Source organism: Taeniopygia guttata, chromosome 21, assembly GCF_048771995.1.
Source record: "Taeniopygia guttata chromosome 21, bTaeGut7.mat, whole genome shotgun sequence".
Taxonomy (NCBI): Eukaryota; Metazoa; Chordata; class Aves; order Passeriformes; family Estrildidae; genus Taeniopygia; species Taeniopygia guttata.
In genome coordinates, this window is record NC_133046.1 from 5,941,966 (window position 1) to 5,960,569 (window position 18,604).

The window sequence follows — 18,604 nt, forward strand, 5'->3', positions numbered from 1 at the left end:
GAAACCCGCCCCGTGCCCCGGGCACGGCCCCGCTGCTCTTTGGGGCCGGACACGCTCATTTTGGGCAATTTTCTTTCCCCGGCAGCGCTCCTGAGGCGCAGCTGCACCTGCGGCTCCAACTCCTGCGGCGGGATGCTCCCACACATCCCGCTCCGCCGCGCTCTTTTTGCCCCAAAAAGCGCCTTTTTAACCCCATTTCCCACCCGCATTCCCCGGGGCTGTGTCCCTGCTGGTATTCCCGGGCCCCGAGGAGCGATATTGGATCCGTGCGGCGGAGGAGGGGGTTTGGGAACAGCTGCAGGGACAAAGGGCTGCGCTCCCACGCGCAACCCGGGCTTTAATTAAAACAAAAGCGATTAAAACCCCCGGCAGCGCCCGCGGAGCCGGCCCAGCGCGCTCCCCGGAGGAAGAATTCCAGGGCATTGTCCCGGCAGGACAAATGGAACCTTTCACAGAAAGAGAAATCAAACCCGGCGCTGGCGCGGTCCCAGCGCGGCTCGGGTGTCGCGGTGAATATTTCACGGCGTGGGCAGGACGGTGACCGCTCCCCCCGCGTCCCTCCGCGCTGACCGGAGCCCCGAACATCCCGTGGGCCTCTCCGTGGCCCGGAGGTGGGATCAAGCCGGGCTTTGGCCGATCCCCTCCCAGCAGCCCGGCTTTATAAATCCCCCGGGCCGCCGGGCGCGGCACCCAAGGGTGCTCGGGGCGGCGGCGATGGCGCAGCAGCGCCGTGTCCAGCTGTCCACGCAGAGCCCCGCCAGCACCGTGTGCGTGCTGGGCACCGAGCTGGCCCTGGACGTGTGCGGGTGAGCGCGGGGCACAAATCCGCTTTTTCCTCCTTGATCCCATTAAGCACAGCCCCAAAATAGCGCGCGGTGGGGCGGGGGCGATGCTGCTGCTGCTCCGGGGGCTTTTCCCAGGGGATGCTGACCCGGGAGGGGGGAGGGGTGGGATTCCTGGTGGCCCTTCCCAGTGTCCATCCAGCTGTCCACCCCTCTGTCCACCCCGGTATCCATCCCTCTGTCCACCTTGCTTCATCCCTGTGTCCATCCCTGTGTCCATCCCAGTGTCCATCTCTCTGTCCATCCCACTGTCCATCCCGCTGTCCATCCCTCTGTCCATCCCGCTGTCCCTCACAGACGCCCCGAACATCCCCGCAGCACCGCGACCCCAACACCCCCAGCGGGATTTTTGCCGGTTTGGGGGTGCCACCAGCCCTTTTTGGGGTTTCCGCGCTCCGCCCCACATCCCTGCGGGATGAAACCAGAAACGTTTCCCATTCCTGGGGGCAGGCGGAGAACGAACCCCCGGATCCCGGATCTCGGATCCCGCTCCGGGGCTCTGCCCCCGCTCCCCCGGGCCCATCGCTGCCCCGGGCTGGGTTCACCCGGTTCTCCGGGAATGGATCTATTCCCCTCCGCTGTCCCGGGCTGGGTTCACCCGGTTCCCCGGGGACCGGATCCGCTCCGGGCTCACCGCCCGTGCCTTCCGCTGTCCCGGGCTGGGTTCGCCCGGTTCCCCGGGCATGGATCCATTCCCCTCCGCTGTCCCGGGCTGGGTTCACCCGGTTCCCCGGGCATGGATCCATTCCCCTCCGCTGTCCCGTGCTGGGCTCGCCCGGTTCCCCGGGCATGGATCCATTCCCCTCCGCTGTCCCGGGCTAGGCTCGCCCGGTTCCCCGGGGACCGGATCCGCTCCTGGCCCATCGCCCGTGTCCTCCCGAGCGGAGCGGGCGGGACGAGCTCGGACCTGTCCCGCCGCGCTCGGAAATGCCGATTTTGGGGAGATCCGTGCCCAAAACCGCCGCCCCGGGCACCGCTGGGATGGATCACACCGCGGCCGGGGCCCTCGGGATTTTATCCCGGGGTTTGGGGCGTTTCGGAGCGATGGCCGCGGTTCTTTTTGTGGGGTTTATTCCCGTTTATTCCCGTTTATTCCCGTGGCGGGACGGGGAGTGAGGGGTATCCGCGGATTTGGGGTTTTTGGAGGGATTCCTGCCGCCGCCTCGGGCGGGATTGGCTTTAATCGCCTTTGGGGATTTTGGGAATCGCCTCTTCCAGGAGCGGCCGCCCGCACGTTTGGGGGATTTGTGTCTGTCCCGGGAATCGATGCAATTCCAGGCTGCAGGATTTGCTGCATATCCAGGGAAATCAATGCAATTCCAAATTGCAGGATTTGTGCCTATCCAGGGAATTGATCCAATCCCAAATTGCAGGATTTGCGTCTATCCCGGGAACTGATGCAATTCCAGGCTGCAGGATTTGTGTCTATCCCAGGAATTGATGCAGTTCCAGGCTGCAGGACTTGCTGCATATCCAGGGAATCAATGCAATTCTAGGCTTTGTGCCTATCCAGGGAATTGATGCAATTCCAAATTGCAGGATTTGTGTCTATCCAGGGAATCAATCCAATTCCAGGTTGCAGGATTTGCTGCACATCCTGGGAATCGATGCAATTCCAAATTGCAGGATTTGTGCCTGTCCCAGGAATCGATGCAATTCCAGGCTGCAGGACTTGCTGCATATCCAGGGAAATCAATGCAATTCCAGGCTGTAGGATTTGTGCCTATCCAGGGAATCCATGAAATTCCAAATTGCAGGACTTACTGCACCTCCAGGGAATCGATACAATCCCAAATTGCAACATTTGCTGCATATCCAGGGAATTGATGCAATTCCAAATTGCAGGATTTGTCTCTATCCCAGGAACTGATGAAATTCCAGGCTGCAGGATTTGTGCCTATCCCAGGGAATTGAGGCAACTCCAGGTTGCAGGATTTGCTGCACCTCCAGGGAATCGATACAATCCCAAATTGCAAGATTTGCTGCATATCCAGGGAATCAATGCAATTCTAGGCTGTAGGATTTGTGTCTATCCAGGGAATTGATGCAATCCCAAATTGCAGGGTTTGTGTCTATCCCGGGAATCGATGCAATTCCAGGTTGCAGGACTTGCTGCATATCCAGGGAAATCAATGCAATTCCAGGTTGCAGGATTTGTGCCTATCCCAGGAATTGATGCAATTCCAAATTGCAGGATTTGTGCCTATCCAGGAAATCAATGCAATTCCAAATTGCAGGATTTGTGTATATCCCGGGAATCGATGCAATTCCAAATTGGAGGATTTGTGCCTATCCAGGGAATCGATGCAATTCCAGGCTGCAGGACTTGCTGCATATCCAGGGAATCAATAAAATCCCAAATTGCAAGACTTGCTGCATATCCAGGGAATCGATGCAATTCCAAATTGCAGGATTTGTGCCTATCCCAGGAATTGATGCAATTCCAGGTTGCAGGATTTCCTGCACCTCCAGGGAATTGATACAATCCCAAATTGCAAGATTTGCTGCATATCCAGGGAATCGATGCAATTCCAGGCTGTAGGATTTGTGCCTATCCAGGGAATCGATGCAATTACAAATTGCAGGATTTGTGCCTATCCCAGGAATTGATACAATTACAGGTTGCAGGACTTGCTGCATATCCAGGGAATCGATGCAGTTCCAGGCTGTAGGATTTGTGTCTATCCCGGGAATTGATACAATTCCAAACTGCAGGATTTGTTCCTATCCCGGGAACTGATGCAATTCCAGGTTGCAGGATTTGTGTCTATCTCGGGAATTGATGCAGTTCCAGGCTGCAGGACTTGCTGCGGGATTTGTTCCTCTCTTGCAGCACTTGCCGCAGTTGCATTTCCCATTATTATTTCCATTTTCCAGGACTTTTCGCTATTCTGAATTGTAGGATTGGCTCACATTAAAGATTTTGTCCCAATTTTGGATCTCAGGGCTTGCTGCAGTTGCATTTTCCAGGATTATTCCCATTTTTCAGGACTTCTCACAATCCCACATTTCCGTGTTTTTTCCACATTGAAGGATTTATCAGAGTTTCACACCTCAGCACTTGTTGCCTTTGCATTTTCCAGTATTATTTGCAATTTTTAGAATTTGTTGACATTCAGCGTTTCAGGATTTGTTCCGTATTGCAGGATCTCCTGCAACTGAATATTGCAGGATTTATTGCAGCTGCATTTCCCAGGATTCGTTGCGTTTTGCATCACTTGCTGTCATTCTAAATTTCAGGATCTTTTTCCCATTGAGGGATTTAACCCAATTTCATACCTCAACCCTTGCTGAAATAATATTTTCTGGGAATATTTGACTTTTGGGGGAATATTTAAATTTTCTGGGAATATTTGAATTTTCCACGACTCCTTGATATTCCAAACCCCAGGATTTGTTCCCATTGAAGGTTTTACACCAGTTCCTGAGTCCAGACCTTGCTGCGGTGGCATTTTCCGGGAACGTTTGGGTTGAGCCCCACTCCCGGCAGAATTCCCATTGTCCTGAACCTCCTCCCGGCAGAATTCCCTTTGTCCTGACCCCGCTGCCGGCAGAATTCCCAATGTCCTGACCCCACTTCCAGCACAATTCCCGTTGTCCTGACCCCACTCCTGGCAGAATTCCCAATGTCCTGACCCTGCTCCTGGCAGAATTCCCGTTGTCCTGACCCCGCTCCTGGCAGAATTCCCAATGTCCTGACCTCACTCCCAGCAGAATTCCCGTTGTCCTGACCCCACTGCCGGCTGAATTCCTGTTGTCCTGACCCTGCTCCTGGCAGAATTCCCATTGTCCTGACCTCACTCCCAGCACAATTCCCATTGTCCTGACCTCACTCCCAGCACAATTCCCGTGTTCCTGACCCCGCTCCCAGCACAATTCCTGTTGTCCTGACCCCACTCTTGACGGAATTCCCGTGTTCCTGACCCCACTCTTGACGGAATTCCCGTGTTCCTGACCCTGCTCCCAGCAGAATTCCCATTGTACTGACCCCACTCCCGGCACAATTCCTGTTGTCCTGACCTCATTCCCAGCACAATTCCCATGTTCCTGACCCCGCTCCCGTTCCAGCTCGGCCCCGCGTGGCGCTGCCTCGTTCCAGGCCCAGGCCACGCCGGGCGTGCGCCTCTGGGTGCTGCACGGCGCCCGCAGCGTGAAGCTGCCCTCGAGCGTCGGGCGCTGGCCCCTGGGCGCCCGCCCCGAGCTGCTGCTGGCCATGGAGCGGCCCAGCCACGAGCCGGGAGACGAAAAGGTGCGCGGGGGACCGGGGTGGGAGACGGGAGGGGTGTGGGATTCCCGCTGGATCCTGCTGGATTTTGGGATCCCACTGGGTGTTGGGATTCCCACTGGATCCTGGGGTTCTTGCTGGGTGTTGGGATTCCTGCTGGATCCTGCTGGGTGCTGGGATCCTGCTGGGTGTTGGGATTAATGCTGGATCCTGCTGGGTGTTGGGATTCCTCTGGATCTCGGGTTCCTGCTGGGTGTTGGGATTCCCACTGGATCCTGCTGGGTGCTGGGATTACTGCTGGATCCTGGGATCCCACTGGGTGTTGGGATTCCTGCTGGATCCTGCTGGGTGCTGGGATTCCTGCTGGATCCCGGGAACCTGCTGGGTGTTGGGATCCTACTGGGTGCTGGGATTCCCATTGTATCCCAGGATCCCACTGGGTGTTGGGATTCCCATTGGATCCTGGGGTTCCTGCTGGGTGTTGGGATTCCTGCTGGATCCTGGGATCCTGCTGGGTGCTGGGATGGGTGCTGGGATTCCCTCTGGGTGCTGGGATTTTCACTGGGTGTTGGGAGTCCTGGGGATCCCAGGATTCCTGCTGGATCTCAAGATTCCCGCTGGATCTCAAGATTCCCACTGGATCCCGGGATTCCCACTGGGTGCTGGGGTGGGTGCTGGGATTCCCAGCGGATCCCGGGATCCCCTGTCTGGCTCGGTGCCAGCCCCGCTCCCGGTTGCAGGTCCGGATTTCCTATTTCCGCGAGGACGGCGGCGTTCCCGTGGGCCGGGCCCTGCTCTACCTCACCTGCGTGGGTAAGGGGGCACGGCCCCAACCCCAGCCCAGCCCCCATTCCCAAATCCCCCATTCCCAAATCCCCATTCCTGAATCCCCCTTCCCGGACCCCCATTTCCAAATTCCCCATCCCCAACCCCCATTCCCAACCCCCATTCCCCAAACCCCATTCCTGAATCCCCATTCCCAAATACCCCATTCCTGAACTCTCATTCCCAACCCCCATTCCCAAATTCACATTCCCAAATCCTCCATTCCTGGTGCCCTTTTCCAACCCCCATTCCCGAATCCCCATTCCTGAATCCCGCTTCCCGGACCCCCATTTCCAAATCCCCCATTTCCAAATCCCCCATTCCCAATCCCCATTCCTGACCCCCATTCCCAAATTCCCCATTCTCAACCCCCCATTCCCAAACTCCATTCCCAAATCCCCATTCCTGAACCCCAATTCCCGAAGCCCCATTCCAAATCCCCATTTCCAAATTCCCCATTCCCAAATCCCCCATTCCCAACCCCCATTCCTGAACCCCCATTCCCAAATCTCCCATTCCCAAATCCCCCATTCCCAGATCCCCCATTCCCGATGCCCATTCCCAAATCCCCCATTCCCAACCCCCATTCCCAAATCCCCCATATCCCAACCCCCATTCCCAAATCCCCCATTCCCAAATCCCCCATTCCTGAACCCCCATTCCCGAACCCCCATACCCGAATCCCCATTCCCAGCCCCCATTCCTAAATCCCCATTCCCAAATCCCCCATTCCCAAATCCCCCATTCCCGATGCCCATTCCCAAATCCCCCATTCCTGAACCCCCATTTCCAAATCCCCCATTCCCAACCCCCATTCCCAAATCCCTCATTCCCAAATCCCCCATTCCCAAATCCCCCATTCCCGATGCCCGTTCCCAAATCCCCCATTCCCAATGCCCGTTCCCAAATCCCCCATTACCAACCCCCATTCCTGAACCCTTGTTCCCAAATCCCCCATTCCCAACCCCCATTCCCAAATCCCCCATTCCCGAATCCCCCATTCCCAAATCCCCATTCCCGGGATTTCCCACCCGCCCCTGTCCCACAGAGGTGTCGCTGGACGCTGACGTCACCCGCAGTGGGGCCGTGAGCCGGACGCTGCTGGACAAGGTATCCCGAGGGGCCGCGGGATTGGGAATTCTGGGATGAGCCCCAGGCCCTGGTGGGATTGGGAATTCCTGGAATGAGCCTCAAACCCCAATGAGATGGGAATTCCTGACTGAGCCCCAAAGCCCTGATAGGATTGGGAATTCCTGACTAAACCCCGGATCCCAATGGGATTGGAAATTCCCATCTGAGCCCCAAATCCCAGTGGGATTGGGAATTCCCGGCTGAGCTGAGATCCCAATGGGATCAGGAATTCATGACTGAGTCCCAGATCCTGATGGGATTGGGAATTCCTGGTTGAGCCCAGATCCCAGTGGGATTGGGAATTCCTGGTTGAGCCTCAAACCCCAATGGAATTGGGAATTCCCAGCTGAGCCCAGATCCCGATGGGATGGGGAATTCCTGGATGAGCTGAGATCCCAATGGGATTGGGAATTCCGGGCAAAACCCCAAATACTGATGGAATAGGGAATTCCTGGCTGAGACCCAGATCCCGATGGGATGGGAATTCCCGGCTGAGCCCCAAACCCCAATGGGATGGGAATTCCTGGCTGAGCCCCAGATCCCAATGGGATCAGGAATTCCCGTCTGAGCCCCAAACCCCAATGGGATCAGGAATTCCCGTCTGAGCCCCAGACCCCAATGGGATGGGAATTCCTGATTGAGCCCCAAACCTCAATGGAATTGGAAATTCCCGTCTGAGCCCCAAACCCCAATGGGATCAGGAATTCCCGTCTGAGCCTCAAATCCCGATGGGATTGAAATTCCCGTCTGAGCCCCAAACCCCAATGGGATCAGGAATTCCCGGCTGAGCCCCAAACCCCAATGGGATGGGAATTCCCGCTGAGCCCCAAACCCCAATGGGATCGGGAATTCCCGCTGAGCCCCGCTCCGTGCCCAGGCCAGCTGGATTTGGGGTCCCGAGGGCCGCGGGGCCGTGCTCCTCGTCAACTGCGACCGCGACGACGCCGGCGCCGAGGGCCTGGACAGCGAGGACAGCGCCGTGCGCTCCTACAGCGGTGCCGGCAGCCCCCAGCCCCGCCTTTCCCCTCGTTTCCCCCAATTTCCCCCTTTTCCCCCAATTTTCCCCTTTCCCCCAATTGTCCCCTTTGCCCCAAATTTTCCCTTTTTCCCCAAATTTTCCCTTTTTCCCTCAGTTTCCCCCTTCTCCCCCAGTTTCTCCTTTTCCCTCAGTTTCTCCCTTTTCCCACAGCTTCTCCTTTTCCCTGGGTTTTCCCCTTTTTCCCCTTCTCCCCCAATTTTCCCCTTTTCCCTGTTTTTCCCCTTTCCCCCCCAATTTCCCCTTTTCCCTCAGTTTCTCCCTTTTCCCTGGTTTTCCCTCAGTTTCCCCTTTTCCCCCAATTTCCCCCTTTTCCTGCAATTTCCCCCTTCTCCTCCAATTTTCCCCTTTGCCCCAGATTTTCCCCTTTTCTCTGGTTTTTCCCTTCCCCCCCAATTTTCCCCTTTTCCCCCCAATTTCCCCTTTTCCCTCAGTTTCCCCTTTTCCCCCAATTTCCCCCTTTTCCTGCAGTTTCCCCCTTCTCCCTCAGTTTCTCCCTTTTCCCACAGTTTCCCCTTTTCCCTGGGTTTTCTCCTTTTTCCCCTTCTGCCCCAATTTTCCCCTTTTCCCTGGTTTTTCCCTTCCCCCCCAATTTTCCCCTTTTCCCTCAGTTTTCCACTTTTCCTTGGTTTTCCCCTTTCCCCCCAGTTTCTCCCTTTTCCCACAGTTTCCCCTTTTCCCTGGGTTTTCCCCTTTTTCCTCATTTTCCCCCAATTTCTCCCTTTCCCTCAGTTTCTCCCTTTTCCCCCCAGTTTCTCCCTTTTCCCAAGGTTTCCCCTTTTCCCTCATTATCCCCCCAATTTCCCCCTACTCCCTCAATTTTCCCCTTTTCCCCCAGGTCCCCCTTTCCCCCAATTTCCCATTTCCCCCCGTTTTCCCCCAATTTCCCTCAGTTTCCCCTTTTCCCCAATTTCCCCGTTTCCCCCCATTTCCCCCCAATTTCCCTCAGTTTCCCCCTTTTCCCCAATTTCCCCTTTTCCCCCCGTTTCCCCCAATTTCCCTCAGTTTCCCTTTTCCCCAATTTCCCCATTTCCCCCCGTTTTCCCCCAATTTCCCTCAGTTCCCCCTTTACCCCAATTTCCCCATTTCCCCCCGTTTTCCCCCCAATTTCCCTCCGTTTCCCTTTTCCCCAGACCTGCAGGACATGGCGCAGTTGGTGCTGCGGACGCGCGGCCCTCGCGCCACCTTCGCCGGGCACCGGCTGCTGCTGCACCTGGACTTCGGCCACGCCGACAAAATCAGGGTTTTCTACGGCGGCGGTGAGCGCTGGGTTTTGGGGGGATTTGGGGGGATTTGGGGGAATTGGGGGATTGGGGGAATTTGGGGGGCATCAACCCCAAATCCTTGCGCTGCTCCTCCAGCGCCGCGCGCGGGGTTGAGCTGATCCAGGTGGGATTTGGGGGAGAAGGGGAAAAGGGGAAACTGAGGGAAAAGGGGAAAATTGAGAGAAAAGGGGAAAATTTTGGGCAAAGGGGACAACTGGGGGAAAGGGGAAATTGGGGGAAAAGGGGAAAATTGCAGGAAGAGGGGGAAATTGGGGGAAAAGGGGAAACTGAGGGAAAACCAGGGAAAGGGGAGAAACTCAGGGGCAAGGGGAAACAGAGGGAAAAGGGGAAAAATTAGGGAAAACCAGGAAAAAGGGGAAAACTGAGGGAAAAGGGGAAAACCAGGGAAAAGGGAAAAACTGAGGGGGAAAACTGAGGGAAAAGGGGAAAACTGAGAGAAAAGGGGAAAATTTTGGGCAAAGGGGACAATTGGGGGAAAGGGGGAATTGGGAGAAAGAGGGAACTGAGGGAAAAGGGGGAAAACCAGGGAAAAGGGGAAAACTGAGGGGGAAAACTGAGGGAAAAGGGGAAAACTGAGAGAAAAGGGGAAAATTTTGGGCAAAGGGGACAATTGGGGGAAAGGGGGAATTGGGGGAAAGAGGGAACTGAGGGAAAAGGGGGAAAACCAGGGAAAAAGGGAAAACTGAGGGGGAAAACTGAGGGAAAAGGGGAAAATTTTGGGCATAGGGGACAACTGGGGGAAAGAGGGAACTAAGGGAAAAGAGGGAAAACTGAGGGGGAAAACTGAGGGAAAAGGGGAAAACTGAGAGAAAAGCGGAAAACTTTGGGCAAAGGGGACAATTGGGGGAAAGAGCGAACTGAGGGAAAAGGGGGAAAACTGAGGGGGAAAACTGAGGGAAAAGGGGAAAACTGAGAGAAAATGGGAAAATTTTGGGCAAAGGGGACAACTGGGGGAAAGGGGGAATTAAGGGAAAGGGGGAACTGAGGGAAAAGGGGGAAAACCAGGGAAAGGGGGAAAACTGAGAGAAAAGGGGAAAATTTATGGAAAACCAGGGAAAGGGGAGAAATTCAGGGGCAAGGGGAAACTGAGGGAAAAGGGGGAAATTGGGGGGGAAAGGGAAAACCAGGGACAAAAGGGGGAATGCTGCGGGAATGGGGCTGGGGTAGATAGGATGCTGGTTTTGGGATGTTTTTTGGTATTGATGATTCCCAGATTGTAGAAAGTCTCTGTCCTTCTGCCCAGTTGCCAAGGAAGAAGTTGTAATTAATCTGTGCTGGTTTCAGGGTTGTTTATTCTGTTTATCTCTACCATGTTCTGCTGCCCTGCCGCAGCTCTGTCCTGCAGGGCAGCGTGTGGGGCTCTGCCCTCAGTGGGATGGTACAAACATTAAATACCACAAACTACCTGTGCTGGATTTACAATAACGTGCCAATATCTGTCACCTACGTTGGACAGTGTGTCCCCAGCCTGAACCAACAGAAAAATGCCAACAGCACAGTGAAACATGGAGGGCATGAAGAAGGAGAAAAAGGACAAGGCACACCCAATTTCCTCCATCTTGTCCCCTTTGAACCCCTAATCTAGAAACCTAAAATTTTACTTTTGCACCCGTGCCACACTTAATTATTATTTATATCAAACACTCAGAGCTGGTAATTCATCCTGTAAGATTGAAAACTCTTTTCCATGGGCAGAGATCACAGCCAGTGTCTCTGGGGGCTCTGTCCAGGGGGGTTCCTGACCCCTGCCAGGGCAGCCAGAGGGAAGCTCTGGGTTCCCACAAGGTGGATTTTTAAGAAATCTCTTTTCATTACCTGATGCTTTGTAGGGTTTGTGGTTTGGGGTGGCTTTAGGGACAAAGGGGGAGGTGGGTTGAGGCGCCCGTGTCCCGCAGATGGAGCAGAGCTGGAGAAGTTCCAGCCCGTCCTGGGCGGCTCCAAACTGTCCTACACCGTGCGGCCGGGCCGGCACCAGCACGACAGCGTCTTCTACGTGGAGGGCCTGGCCTTCCCCGACGTGGACTTCTCCGGCCTCGTGTCCCTGCACGTCACCCTGCTCGAGAGCCCCGAAAAGGTCCGGCCGGGGGCACGGGGGGTGGGACAGCGGGGACAGATCCCAAACTTCATCCCTGCCTTCATTGTGGGGCTGGGACAGCAGGGACAGATCCCAAAACTCCATCCCTGCCTTCATTGTGGGGTTCGGACAGCAGGGACAGATCCCAAACTTCATCCCCATCATCCTGGGGGGGTTGGGAGAGCAGGGATAGATCCCAAACTCCATCCCTGCCTTCATGGTGGGGCTGGGACAGCAGGGACAGATCCCAAAGTCCATCCCTGATATCCTGAGGGGCTGGGACAGTGGGAACATATCCCAAATTCCATTCCCATCATCCTAGGATGGGCTGGGATGGCAGGGACAGATCCCAAAACTCCATCCCTGTCATCCCAGGGGGGCTGGGACAGATCCCAAACTCCATCCCTATCATCTCAGGGAGTGTGGGACAGTGAGGACAGATCCCAAACTCCATCCCCAACATCCTGGGGGAGGTGGGACAGATCCCAAACTCCATCCCCATCATCTCAGGGAGGGTGGGACAGTGGGGACAGATCCCAAACTTCATCCCCAACATCCTGGTGGGGTTGGGAGAGCAGGGATAGATCCCAAAACCCCATCCCTGCCTTCATTGTGGGGCTGGGACAGCAGGGACAGATCCCAAACTTCATCCCCAACATCCTGGTGGGGTTGGGAGAGCAGGGATTGATCCCAAACTCCATCCCTGACATCTCAGGGGGGCTGAGGCAGCAGGGACAGACCCCAAACTCCATCCCTGATATCCTGAGGGGGTGGGACAGTGGGGACAGATCCTAAATTTCATCCCCATCATCCTAGGATGGGCTGGGATGGCAGGGACAGATCCCAAAACTCCATCCTTGTCATCCCAGGGGGGCTGGGACAGATCCCAAACTCCATCCCCATCATCTCAGGGAGTGTGGGACAGTGGGGGCAGATCCCAAACTCCATCCCCAACATCCTGGGGGAGCTGGGACCGATCCCAAACTCCATCCCCATCATCTCAGGGAGTGTGGGACAGATCCCAAACTCCATCCCCATCATCTCAGGGATGTGGGACAAACTCCATCCCCAACATCCCGGGGGGGGGTGTTGGGAGAGCAGGGATTGATCCCGAACTCCATCCTTGACATCTCAGGGATGATGGGACAGTGGGGACAGATCCCAAACTTCATCCCCAACATCCTGGTGGGGTTGGGAGAGCAGGGATTGATCCCAAACTCCATCCCTGTCATCTCAGGGGGGCTGAGACAGCAGGGACAGACCCCAAACTCCATCCTTGTCATCCCAGGGGGGCTGGGACAATGGGGACAGATCCCAAACTCCATCCCCACCATCCTGGGGGGGGCTGGGACAGATCCCAAACTCCATCCCCATCATCTCAGGGAGTGTGGGACAGATCCCAAATTCCATCCCCACCATCCTGGGGGGGCTGGGACAGATCCCAAACTCCATCCCCATCATCTCAGGGAGTGTGGGACAATGGGGACAGATCCCAAACTCCATCCTTGTCATCCCAGGGGGGCTGGGACAATAGGGACAGATCCCAAACTCCATCCCCACCATCCTGGGGGAGGTGGGACAGATCCCAAACTCCATCCCCAACATCCCGGGGGGGGTTGGGAGAGCAGGGACAGATCCCAAACTCCATCCCTGACATCTCAGGGAGGGTGGGACAGTGGGGACAGATCCCAAACTCCATCCCCACAGTGCCAGGGCCTCCTGGAGTCGCCGATCTTCACGGACTCCGTGGTGTTCCGCGTGGCTCCCTGGATCATGACGCCCAACACGGCGGCGCCGCTCGAGGTCTTTGTCTGCAGGTGGGTGCTGCTGGGTGCTGCTGGGTGCTGCTGGGTGCTGCTGGGTGCTGCTGGGTGCTGCTGGGTGCTCCCACACTCTCCCCGCTGCCGGATCCGCTCTCAAATCCCGATTTTCCCATTTTTCCCCCAGCGTGGACGGCAACGAGGAGTTCGTGGCGGCCGTGGGCGCGCTGGCCGAGCGGGCACAGTGCCCGCTGACCGTGTGCCCGGCGCCGCAGAACCGCCAGGACCGCTGGATCCAGGTGGGAACAGGGTGCACCCGGCCCCTCCTCACCGCAGCAGCGCTTTTTGGGGGGCGGTTCCCAAAATTTCCATCCCTCCTCCAGGATGAGATGGAGTTCGGCTACATCCAAGCCCCTCACAAGACCCTCCCGGTGGTCTTCGACTCGCCCCGGGACCTCGGCCTGAAGGATTTTCCCGTCAAGAGCATCCTGGTATCCAGCCCCCTCCTCCTGCCTTGCCCAGCTTGGAAACCCCCTAAAAATTGGGATAAATCCCTTAAAAAAGTGGGATAAATGCCCTTAAAAACTGCAAAAAATCCCTTTCGAAACTGGGATAAACCCCCTTAAAAACTGGGATAAATCCCTTTAAAAACTGGGATAAATCCCCTTAAAAACTGCAATAAATCCCCTTCGAGCCTGGGATAAACCCCCTTCAAAACTGGGATAAATCCCCTTAAAAACTGGGATAAATCCCCTTAAAAACTGCAATAAATCCCCTTCAAAACTGGGATAAACCCCCTTCAAAACTGGGATAAATCCCCTTCAAAACTGGGATAAACCCCCTTCAAAACTGGGATAAACCCCCTTAAAAACTGGGATAAATCCCTTAAAAACTGGGATAAATCCCTTAAAAAACTGGGATAAATCCCCTTAAAAACTGCAATAAATCACTTTCGAAACTGGGATAAACCCCCTTCAAAATTGGGATAAAGCCCCTTCAAAACTGGGATAAACCCCCTTCAAAACTGGGATAAATCCCCTTAAAAACTGCAATAAATCCCCTTCAAAACTGGGATAAACCCCCTTCAAAACTGGGATAAATCCCCTTCAAAACTGGGATAAATCCCCTTAAAAACTGCAATGAATCCCTTTCAAAACTGGGATAAAGCCCCTTCAAAACTGGGATAAATCCCCTTCAAAACTGGGATAAACCCCCTTCAAAACTGGGATAAACCCCTTTCAAAACTGGGATAAACCTCCTTCAAAACTGGGAGAAATCCCCTTAAAAACTGCAATAAATCCCTTTCGAAACTGGGATAAACCCCCTTCAAAACTGGGATAAATCCCCTTCAAAACTGGGATAAATCCCTTAAAAAACTGGGATAAACCCCCTTAAAAACTGGGATAAATCCCCTTAAAAACTGCAATAAATCCCTTTCGAAACTGGGATAAACCCCCTTCAAAACTGGGATAAACCCCCTTCAAAACTGGGATAAACCCCCTTCAAAACTGCAATGAATCCCTTTCGAGACTGGAATAAACCCCCTTCAAAACTGGGATAAACCCCCTTCAAAACTGGGATAAATCCCTTTATTTCCCGCATTTTCGGCGTGGGAAGCTCCAGCACGGAGGATTTGGGGGTGCAGCGCTTCGGTGCCGACAGCTGCATTTTTTTAAAGCATTTTTCTCCCCGCCCAGGGCCCCGATTTTGGCTACGTGGCCCGGCAGGCTGCAGAAGGCGCTTCCAGCCTGGATTCCTTCGGGAATTTGGAGGTGAGCCCGCCCGTGACTGTGCAGGGCAAGGAGTATCCCTTGGGGCGCATCCTGATCGGCAGCAGCTTCCCCAGGTGAGCAGGAAAAACCAGGAATAAGCAGGAAACACCCACCAAAAAATAGGATTTCCCGTCCCTTTTGGGGCCGGCTCCGAGCGGAGCCTCCCCGGGACCCCCAACCCCCGGTGCTCCCCCAGGGTGGGCGGCCGCAGGATGGCCAAAGCCGTGAAGGATTTCCTGGTGGCCCAGAAGGTGCAGGAACCCGTGGAGATCTTCTCGGACTGGCTCAGTGTTGGGCACGTGGATGAGTTCCTGAGCTTCGTCCCTGCGCCCGACCGGAAGGTAACGGATCCCAGAGTGGAAAAAAGCAGGATAGGACCCTCAGAGCCTTCCTCCACCTCCTCCTCCTCCTCCTCCTCCTCCCTGCAGGGATTCCGGCTGCTCCTGGCCAGCCCCAGCGCCTGCTACCAGCTCCTGAGGGAGAAGCAGGAGGAGGGGTTCGGCGAGGCCGCGATGTTCCAGGGTAGGGCAGGACGGGCAATGGGGCTCCGCGGGTTCGTTTCCCCTTTTTCCTGTGAAATGTGATGGGGGAGGTGGATGGACCCTGAAAGCCAACTGGGAAGTGGGGGTAGAACGAAGCAGAATTGATTAATTAATTAATTAAAAGCTGCAGGGGTTGGATTTCCGGGTGGGGATGGAGCTCCGGGGTCAGAGCTGGAGTCTGATCCCGGCTGAGCTGGGGCAGAATTCCAGCCCGGCTCCCTCTCGGCAGGGCTGGACAGGGTGCCCAAGCCGACCATAAACGAGATCCTGGCTAACGAGGAGCTCCGCAAGTTCAATGACTACGCCCAGGTGAGGGTGGGGAGCAGGAGGTTCCAACCCATCGCTCCCTCCCTGTCCTTTTGTCCCACCATCCCTCCTTCCTCCCCTCCATCCCTCCACCATCCTCCATCACCGCCCTCCTCTCCATCCATCTCCCCATTGCTCTGTCCCTCCCTCCGTCCATTCCACTCTGTCCAACCTCCTGTCTCTCCATGGATCTATGGATCCATCCATCCATCCATCCATCCATCCATCATCCATCCATCCATCATCCATCCATCCATCCATCATCCATCCATCCATCCATCCATCATCCATCCATCCATCCATCATCCATCCATCCATCCATCCATCCATCCAAGGATCAATCCATCCATCCATCCATCCATCCATCATCCATCATCCATCCATCCATCATCCATCCATCCATCATCCATCCATCATCCATCCATCATCCATCCATCCATCCATCATCCATCATCCATCCATCCATCATCCATCCATCATCCATCCATCCATCATCCATCCATCATCCATCCATCCATCCATCATCCATCATCCATCCATCCATCCATCCATCCATCCATCCATCCATCCATCATCCATCCATCATCCATCCATCCATCCATCCATCCATCCATCCATCCATCCATCATCCATCATCCATCCATCCATCCATCCATCCATCCATCCATCCATCCATCCATCCATCCATCCATCCTCCATCCATCCATCATCCATCCATCATCCATCCATCATCCATCCATCCATCCATCCATCATCCATCCATCCATCATCCATCCATCATCCATCATCCATCCATCCATCCATCATCCATCCATCATCCATCCATCCATCCATCCATCATCCATCCATCCATCCATCCATCATCCATCCATCATCCATCCATCATCCATCCATCCATCCATCCATCCATCATCCATCCATCCATCCATCCATCCATCATCCATCCATCATCCATCCATCCATCCATCCATCCATCATCCATCCATCATCCATCCATCCATCCATCCATCCATCATCCATCCATCCATCCATCATCCATCATCCATCCATCCATCATCCATCCATCATCCATCCATCCATCATCCATCCATCCATCCAGAGCTGCATCAGCTGGAACCGGGACATCCTGAAGCGCTCGCTGGGCCTGGCCGAGCCGGACATCGTGGACATCCCGCAGCTCTTCCAGAGCAACGCCGCCTCCGAGGCCCAGGCCTTCTTCCCGGACATGGTAACGGCAGCCCTGAGCTCCCCGGGCCGGGATCGGGGCTGGGATGTGCCCGGGGAAGGATTGGGGCCGGGATGTCCCCAGGGTAGGATTGGGGCTGGGATGTTCCCTGATGGGATCGGGGCTGGGATGTCCCCAGGCCGGGATGTCCCTGATGGGATTGGGATGTCCCTGGGCTGGGACGTCCCTGATGGGATCGGGACGTCCCTGATGGGATCGGGATGTCCCTGATGGGACCAGGATGTCCCTGGGCTGGGATGTCCCTGATGGGATCGGGATGTCCATGATGGGATTGGGATGTCCCCAGGCTGGGATGTGCCATGATGGGATCGGGATGTCCCTGATGGGACCAGGATGTCCCTGGGCCGGGATATACCATGATGGGATCGGGATGTCCCTGGGCTGGGATGTCCCTGATGGGATCGGGACGTCCCTGATGGGATCGGGATGTCCCTGATGGGACCAGGATGTCCCTGGGCTGGGATGTCCCTGATGGGACTGGGATGTCCCTGATGGGATCGGGATGTCCCTGGACTGGGATATGCCATGGTGGGATCAGGATGTCCCCGGGCTGGGATGTCCCTGATGGGATTGGGATGTCCCTGATGGGACCGGGATGTCCCTGATGGGATTGGGATGTCCCTGATGGGATCGGGATGTCCCTGGGCTGGGATGTCCCTGATGGGATCGGGACGTCCCTGATGGGACCGGGATGTCCCTGATGGGATCAGGATGTCCCTGGGCTGGGATGTCCCTGATGGGATCGGGATGTCCTTGGGCTGGGAAGTCCCTGGTGGAATCAGGATGTCCCTGATGGGATCGGGATGTCCCTGATGGGATCTGGATGTCCCTGATGGGATCTGGACGTCCCTGATGGGACCGGGATGTCCCTGATGGGATCAGGATGTCCCTGAGCTGGGACGTCACTGATGGGATCGGGATGTCCCTGGTGGGATCGGGATGTCCCTGGGCTGGGATGTCCCTGATGGGATCGGGATGTCCCTGGTGGGATTGGGATGTCCCTGATGGGACCGGGATGTCCCTTTTGGGATCGGGATGTCCCTGATGGGATCGGGATGTCCCTGAGCTGGGATGTGTCCTGGTGGGATCGGGATGTCCGTGATGGGATCAGGATGTCCCTGATGGGATCGGGACGTCCCTGATGGGACCGGGATGTCCCTGTTGCTCCCCGCCCTGCCGCAGGTGAACATGCTGGTGCTGGGCCGGCACTTGGGCATCCCCAAACCCTTCGGGCCCGTGGTGGGCGGGCGCTGCTGCCTGGAGCAGCGGGTGCGGGAGCTGCTGGAGCCGCTGGGCCTCTCCTGCACCTTCATCGACGACTTCTTCTCCTACCACGTCCTGCTGGGCGAGGTGCACTGCGGCACCAACGTGCGCCGCAAGCCCTTCGCCTTCAAGTGGTGGGACGTGGTGCCCTGAGGTGGCCGTGGCCCCTCCGTGTCCCCTCCGTGTCCCCTCCCGCCCCGGTCCCTGCCCTGTCCCTGCCAAGTGCCTTCGGTGGTGGAAATAAATCGGGGCTGCGGCCGCGGGGGCTCCGCGGGGCTCTCCCGGCACTGGGAGAA

At 56.0% G+C, this 18,604-nt stretch overlaps 1 protein-coding gene across 2 annotated transcripts; it reads left to right on the top strand.

Moving 5' to 3' along the window:
* Window positions 1–386: 386 nt before the first annotated feature.
* On the top strand, window positions 387–18,604 carry LOC115498013 (protein-arginine deiminase type-4). 2 transcript variants are annotated; one of them, XM_072917333.1, is made up of 16 exons: window positions 387–806; window positions 4,911–5,091; window positions 5,808–5,880; window positions 6,941–7,002; window positions 7,901–8,018; window positions 9,193–9,318; window positions 11,241–11,419; window positions 13,082–13,236; window positions 13,367–13,478; window positions 13,563–13,670; window positions 14,877–15,025; window positions 15,148–15,292; window positions 15,380–15,473; window positions 15,723–15,802; window positions 16,899–17,027; window positions 18,228–18,604. In XM_072917333.1, exons 1-16 carry the CDS (start codon window positions 715–717, stop codon window positions 18,459–18,461), a joined length of 2,037 nt encoding a protein of 678 aa, XP_072773434.1. In that variant the 5' UTR covers window positions 387–714; the 3' UTR covers window positions 18,462–18,604. The 2 variants fall into 2 exon arrangements, with proteins under 2 accessions (XP_072773434.1, XP_032607997.3); XM_032752106.3 differs by having other exon boundaries at window positions 421–806; window positions 13,127–13,236.